The sequence below is a fragment of the Dermochelys coriacea genome, chromosome 5 (assembly GCF_009764565.3).
Source record: "Dermochelys coriacea isolate rDerCor1 chromosome 5, rDerCor1.pri.v4, whole genome shotgun sequence".
NCBI lineage: Eukaryota > Metazoa > Chordata > Testudines > Dermochelyidae > Dermochelys > Dermochelys coriacea.
The window spans coordinates 104,150,187-104,158,109 of NC_050072.1; the positions used below are offsets into that span (position 1 = coordinate 104,150,187).

Consider the following 7,923-nt stretch of genomic DNA (forward strand, 5'->3'; position numbering starts at 1 on the left):
GAGGTGTTACACTAGGGAAATACAGCTGAGTTAAAGCTGGTCCTGCATGTGTTATCCTGGGGAGACTATGTCACACATTTCAGAAATCCAGATATTCACTCTTTTCCATTCCCTTCATTTTCTGCAAGTTCAATTAATTTAGTAAAGAAGTGTCTACCACCACATCATCATGAAACCAGTTCTCAGTGCTAACATTGTGCTCTCATCATGCATATGCCTAGCTTAACCTGCTTTATTAGCATTACTGAGAGCTCCCACCCTTGTTACCATTTCCATTTGCTCCAACTAGCACAGATCCTGTACCCAACTAGTTCTGGGTGTGGTTAGGGAAAAAGGGCAGGAACAACATACATTCCCCTACTGCAACTGTCAAACAAGTAGCTGCTTAAAGACAGATAACAAGCGTTTTTAAAATTCACTTTTAAAGCATGTCAACTCTCCCCCTGCTGCCCTATTACTTTTATCTCAGGTGCTCTATCTAGCAGTAAGGGGTGTGGGGAATTCCCATTACTGACATTGCGGGCACACACTACAGATCCATGCTACTAGCTTGGAGGGCTTGATTCATCACTCTACTGCAAGTTTAGCTATTTTCATTTAGCAATGAAACAAAAGGCAATTGGGATTGGGTTTTCTTTTTTTCTGGGCAGCGGGGAGGGAAATGTCCGTACTGTGAGCAAAACCATGCTAGTTTAAACCCTGTTGTAACACTGCAGCGGTGTCAGGAACACTAGGGTTGTCCTAGTGTTTCAAATCTTAGAGTGTTTTGCAAACTGGAAAGAGGATCTCAATATGAGAGGGTGAGGGAAGGAACTGGATCTATTCTTTTATATATCTTACTACTTTGCTGCAGCAGAGGACCTTTGGCCTTGTCTACACATGCAAATTGTACCTCTTATACTGGTGCAATTAAAGTGGCACACCCGCTAAGTGCAGACAGGGAAGGGAATAAACTTATTACTCCTGGGGGGATTCTGTGCCAAATTCAAAATTCTGCATTTTTTCAAAATAATGCATAATAATCACACCAGTTTCAATTGTTTTGGCAATTTATTTAAACTACAATACAGAAAAAAAAGTCACAATAATTATTCAGCATTTCCTAAACACATGAAAGTTAAGTTACAAACACTTAGTAACTAAACCCTGCATTCCAGTCATAATCCTGGATTTTCATTTAAATTACATTACAGAATACCAAACAGAAAGAAAAAAAGTAGAATGTCATTTTAAATTGCTCTGACTTTCACACATGAAAGTCATACAGTTTTGCTAATCATTGTCCTGGACCTTGCTCTTTGGGAAGTGCTTGGTTCTGATTGTACTGACATTTTATTGACTGCTTGGTAAATGTTTTATTTGCCCTCAAAGTCTTTTTTGTTTTCAATGGATAAGTAAAATAAATCCTGAGCTGTAATCTAACCTCATTGTGCCACTTTGGCACAGGAAAAAAGTGAGGAAGCAAATAGATCTTCCTATCTGAGGATTCCCTTACTGTCATTTATAATAAGGCTCCTTTACATCACTGGCAATGTAGGGGCCTTAAAACTTTCACAGGTTTTATGCTCCTGGGGGAGCTGACTGAGAATGGGAACAGTTAACTAACAATAGGAACATTAACAATGTTACTATGTAGGCAGGCTGCTACATTTTTGGCTCAGAGAACCAGATCAATTAACCCAGGCAGGCTGCTACATTTCTGGTTCTAGTCCGCCTCATGCATAATAAAAAGCCCTACCCTTCCACACCAGCGAGCTGCAGTAGCCCCCCGCCACCCACGGTGGTCAATCACACAGGCGCACACACACCCAGACTCCCTCCCCCTCTCTGAGGCTGCTCCAGGCACGCTGGAACAGACGCACTGCCTGGGCTGCCGGGGAAGAGGCGCGTGTCCCCTGGCAGATTTGTGTTTTTCTGCATGGGGGGGGGGCACAGAAAAACGTGAGCCATATGAATTCTGTCAGGAGTAGCTTATATCTGTATAAGGCTCTTTATGCTAGTATAACTACATCCACCCTAAGGTTGTGCTAACTGAAATAGTTATACTGGTACAAAACCTTTGTGTATACAAGGCCGTACATTTTTACACAGATTTGGGCCTCTGAAAATAATGTAGGACTTGATCTGGTGAACTGTGGACCTAGAGCCATTATAATTCTGGGTTCCTGCCAAAAGCATAAAATGGATGTCTATTTACAAAACTTCTGCAACAGCTTATGGTGTCCTTGTGGGAAGTTACTGCTCAAAGCCAACAAACTTCGACCATGTTCACCAGGCAACAGGTTGCTTAGCAACAGAGAAGGCATCACAAAATCTCCCCTCCAAAGCAGGAAAGCATGATAATAAAGGCAGACTGCTAAGGACCCTCAAGAACATGCATTCAGTAGGACTCTTCTTTTCAGCAACTGAACCCTTGCCAAAGTTTTTAACGGTGGCAGATGCTGAAAAGGCAAGTCTAACTCTAGTTAACCTTCTATGGATTAGTAAACAGTTGTAAATCTTTTTGATTTTCAAAAGACGACCTGCTATAGAATTGAGAAATGTGGGTTTTTTCCACTATCTTCAAAATTCACATCATTTGTTTCTTTGTGGAAAACAAGACTGTTACCCCCAATTTTCCTACATAGTAATGTTAAAACTTTGAGAGGCATTTCCAACTAGCTTCCCATCCATCCCCTTCCTCCCAATTACCACCAAACTTCTTGAGTGTGCCATCTACACCCACTCTCTCAGCTTCTGTCTTGATACTCACTCAGGATGGCTTCTGCTCTACTCAAGGTCACCAATGGCCTCCCAGTGAACAAAATCTAAGGGATCCCAAACTTGTTATATACCTCCTTCCAAAATTCTCTATTCTCCTTCTCAATTTCTCCATGGCATTTCTCCGACTCTTCCTGGTATTTCCATAACTCGGTGTTCCCTTGGTTCTCCTCCTCCTGAGCTGGCTGCTCCTTCAGTGTCTTTGACAACTCCTGTTTCTCCTCCCGATCCTTCTGTGTTGGTATTGCTTAGGGTTTTATCCTCATTTTCCCAATCTATGCTCACTCCCTAGATGTTATCTTCTCTCATGGCTTCAGCTACCACCTTTACATCCCACAAACCCACCTCCCTGACCCTGATTTCTCCCATTCTGTTTAGTTTTGCATTGCCAACATCTCATCTAGATGTCTAGCAGCCTTCTCAAAACATCTCCCCATTTCTTAAGCACCTAGGATGCCATTCCAGGACCCCAGTGTGATAGGAGCTATACAGCCTCAAAGAGCTTACAATCTAAGCACCGAACAACAACAGATAACTACAGACAGACTGATGCAGGAATACAAGGGAACAATGAGACAATATTGGTCAGCATGATAGGCAGTGGTCGCATGATAGCACAAGAGCAGCCTAACCACTGGCCAGTTAGTTATAGGTATCATAGCAAATAAGAATTTTTAAGAAGGAATTTGAATAAAGTAGTAGCTTTGCAGATGTTTACAGTGAGCACCTACCTAGTGCTAGAGGCAGCACAGGAGAAAGAACAATAGTGCTCCTCTGAAAATTTAACAAGGGAGCAATAGAGTCTGGGATGATATGCCGATCAGAGGTGGGAGTTGACATCTCAATGAGAGATAATAGGTGGGGAAGGAGAGAGGAAATAGGCCAAGCAGGGCCTTGAATGTAAAGACAAGTAACTTATGTTTGATGTGACAGAAAAGGGAGAGCCAGTGAAGGGATGCAAAGGGGCCGACATAGTGAAAGCAACAGGCAAGGAAAATGATCTTTGCAGCTGCACTCTAAATGTATATGAGCAGGGCAAATTAAAACCAACCAATTGATTTCATATGAGAGAGAGAGAGAGAGAGAGAGAGAGAGAGAGAGAAAGAGAGAGAGAATGACTTCTTTTAAAACTACACAACTAATTTTTAATCTATAGAACAAAAGCGCTTAAGAACATTTTTCAGTAATTGTGAAAGGTGCTAGATTAACTGCTTTAGTGATTGAAATCCTGAATAGGTATAGCATTGGTAGAGCAAGAATTTTTCATATTTACATAACTTGTTATAGCATCAAAGTGCTGAACATCAATGATTACCCTATATGCTCCCATAAAAACTGAAATTGTTCTGCCAAGACTACTGAAGAGAAAGGTGGTTTATATGCAAGTCAAAGAATGCTTAGAGTATCCTTTCCATACTACAAACACCATCAATGTTAGGAATGTTTAGCTTGTCTTAGAAGACAATCATGTACCAGTCTAAGGCCTTGTCTACATTGCCACTTTACAGCGCTGAAACTTTCTCGCTCAGGGGTGTGAAAAAACACACCCCCTGAGCGAGAAAGTTTCAGCGCTGTAAAGTAGCAGTGTAGACAGTGCACCAGCACTGGGAGCCATGCTCCCATTACTGGTAGCTACTCCCCTCATGGGAGTGGGGTTGTTTGGTTTTTTGTTTGTTCGTTTGTTTTTTAAAACAGCACTCTCTCCCAGCGCTGGTGCCTCGACTACACAGCCACATTAATGCGCTGCCACAGCAGCATTTTAGAGTTGGTAGTGAAGACATACCGTCAGACTCTGACAGGGGTAAGACTATCAACTGACATCACTACTATTATTAGTACGCACACACAGCGTAGCTATGTTTAAACCCAACAATGCCACAAACTGCTTACAAACAATTAAAATGTTAGTGTAGACAATACCCACATTTGAAAATTTTGCCCATTGTTTTTTAAACAGTCACTGCTGACACAGTTACAACAGCTACTTGTAGACAGGGTAATATTAGGGGTTTGGTCTTTTTTGTTTTGTTTTTAAAAGACACTTAAGACTAAGGCAACATTTTGAAAAGCAATTACTGATTTCAGGCTCCTCATTTTCGGGCAGGCCAACCTGAGACATCTTAAAGAGGCCTGATTTTGAAAGAGAAAGTACTTAGCACTTTCTGAAAAGGCAGACCTCTTAATACCTCTGAGTTTGGGCATCCAGTATTTGAGGCACCTCAAAATCACTAGATATTTCAGAAAATCTTGGCCTATGTCACTAAATAGTCAAATAATGTTTGGTTAATAAAGGCGGGAGGGGAGCTTACCAACACAACCATGATAGCAGTAAGCACCTTTAAATATTTCCCTAACTTAGGGGGTCATCTCAACTCCTTTTGACTTCCATGGGTATTAGGACTGGGCCCACAGGAAGCAATGCAGTATAGATGGAACTTCGGTGTGTGCTTGTGACACTTTTTATGCCTTTTCCAGGGACAACATCTAAAAGTCTAGGTTTAAGATACCATTTAATATTAAAACCACAAGAACTAAAGACTGAGCAATATGCTGTACTTTTACTGAGCACTCACTTCAAGCATGATTTTGCTGAACACTGCTTTATATCCAAGTGCTTTCAAGACATTAAAATCCTCATATAAATATTCCACAGAGATATTCATAAATTAAAGGAGTTTCATACCAGCTGCCAAAGCAAACACATAAAAACCCTCTGCAGACAACTAATACTTAAGAAAAATAAAGGGGACTGCTTTAACCTATACTGCATATAGAGTCCAGCCACAATCAATGCTTCATCTATTTTTAACAAAACGTTAGAAAGAGGTGAAACACAGATGACCATTTGTATTTTATAAATGTGCACAATTAATATTAACCCCATTTCTGCTGGTTCCTGATAAAGCCCTCTGCTTTAAAGCTATCAACATTTCATCTATGGTGTCAGGACTGTACCTTACCCCACCTACCAAATTGCAATCAAATGGTTAAACCACAGTTCATCCAACTGTGGTCCATTGACTACAGGGATGTGGGGAGGGTGTTCTGTGGATGATAACTAGCTCTGGATAACATGATACTGTCTAGGAAAGGGAATTAAAGTACAGCTAAAAATGCTTCTAATAATAGTATCATTACTTTCCCCTCTAAACTGTGACTGTAGTTGCCACTGGAATGTATGTGATCATGAATGAGAAGGGACATGTTTCACAAGATAATTTCTCTATTAAGATATGGTTCATACGAGAAAAAGTATGACAGCCCAGAATTCAACAAAAGCCTGAAGGCATTGGTATCGCTGCCAAGAAGCAGTGTTTCACTATTATGAATTGTGACTGCTTAACCAGTTATTTGGGACACTAAATCTATTCCCTTACCTCCAGATGATTATGTTTCTATTTAACTTTATGTACACATAAGATTTGTTTCTCAGCACCTCAACACCTTTTAAGTATGTTATTTAATTTAAACACGTGACCAAAAAAGGCCCCCCTGCGTTTCACCAGTTCAGCTCTCCCAATTTGCATCATCTAACCTAACTCCCCTCTTTCCAACCTTTGGAGTCTCTGAAAGGAGAAGGAGCTATTGTCTTCTTCTGGGCTCACTCTCTCCCTCCCAGTTGGTCTTATTATTAATCATGTCGTGCATTTATGTAACACCTTTCAACTCAAAAGAACCCAATGCACTTTACAAACTATGGTCCAAGTCTTCAGAAGTCCCCCACTAATGGTGAAGTCATTCCAAAGTCAGTAACTTGGGCCCTGGTTTTTAGAGCACCCACTTCAACTGAAGTCCATCAGAGATGTGAGCACTCAGTAGCTCTGGGGGGAAGATATGCCAGACATCTCAAATACTGGACATTTGTTAACAAGCATGCAACTGTTTCACCACTGAAGTGCCAACAGCTGGCAGCAGGGATGGATTATGGCATGCATGCAATCTGAGCAAGGGAGTTATGGCCAAGGTCACCCAGGCAAACTCTTCACTGAGTGCGGTGAGCTGAATGGCCGAGGACACCTTCCCCAAACCACGGGCTATTTTGATTTACCGATCTCAGAAGGACAAAGGGCCCACACGGTCCCCGAAGGGAATTCAAGCTCAGATCTAGAGGAGGGAGCCCGGGGACAGCGGGATCCCCATTCCCCAAACAGCTGTGGCTACAGCCAGTTCATTCAGGAGCAAGGAGCTGGGCGGTCACTACACACGGCAGCTCCTAGACCTCCTCCGCCTTGGCGACGGGGGCAGGATAAATGCCACCGCCTGGGGCGGGGAGGCTGGGCACCCAGGGGCTTGCTGGGCTTCAGATCCCCCCCCCCCCCGCGCCAGCTCAACCATCCGCCCCCCGCCCTCCCCTTCAAAAATCACTCGCGCTTCACCAGCCGGCCCCCGGCGCCGCAGGGTCCGCAGCCTCTGGGAGGAGACGCGGCGGCCGCTGCCTGGGCCCCCGCCCGCCCCTACCTGTCCTTCTCTGCAGGTTGTCCCGGAGCAGGTCCCCGCTGGAGAGGTGCTTCAGGGCGAAGTGCTTGAGTATGCGGGAGGACACGGTGCCCTTGCCGGAGCCCGGCGGGCCCACGATCACGGCCCGCAGCAGCAGCAGCGGCGGCGGCGGCCGCACCCCCATGCCGAGCGGGAGGGGGCCCGCCTCGCTGCCCGGCGCCCGGGGAACCCTTCGCTGGGGCCTCAGCCGCGGCGCATCCGGGGCGGGGGCGGGCTTGGCGGCTGCTGCGGGACTGCGCTGCACCCGCGGGGCCAGGAAGTGGAAGCGCTGCCGAGAAAGCCCAGCCCCGCCCCTCCCCCCGAGCTCCCATTACCGCAGCGGCCCCCGCCCGGGCCGGGGCGGTTGCAGGCTGAGGCGGCCCGGGGGAGCCGGCGGGAGCAAGCGGCGCTGGTCCTAACAGGCGCCCCATCAAGCCCGCCCACCGCCGCCGGGGAGAGAGCAGCCCCTAGTTTAGCTGCGGGCCCTGGGCCGGGCGGGAAAGAAGGAAAGCCGGAGGGGGAGATGGTGCCGGGAGCGGAAAGCGGGCGGCAGGAAGGCTGCCCTCTGCTGGTCACGAGGCCGCGGCGCCGTTCAGAAGGACTTGCCAGGGTCTGAGGGGGAATTGGGCGCATCAACCCTCTCACACCGCCTCCAGAGTGAACCTTGTCGCACTGCTCTAGTCCTCT

At 45.6% G+C, this 7,923-nt stretch overlaps 1 protein-coding gene across 2 annotated transcripts in view; it reads right to left on the reverse strand.

Annotated features, from left to right (window-relative positions):
- AK3 (adenylate kinase 3) overlaps positions 1–7,553 on the reverse strand; it is an 18,927-nt gene extending 11,374 nt beyond the window's left edge. The window contains exon 1 of one of the 2 annotated variants that reach the window (XM_038401620.2): positions 7,219–7,553. In XM_038401620.2, coding sequence (XP_038257548.1) covers positions 7,219–7,381 — 163 coding nt within the window. In that variant the 5' untranslated portion in view covers positions 7,382–7,553. The remainder of the gene's footprint in view (positions 1–7,218) is intronic. The other variant, XM_043514380.1, reaches the window with a different exon arrangement.
- Between the last annotated feature and the right edge of the window lie 370 nt (positions 7,554–7,923).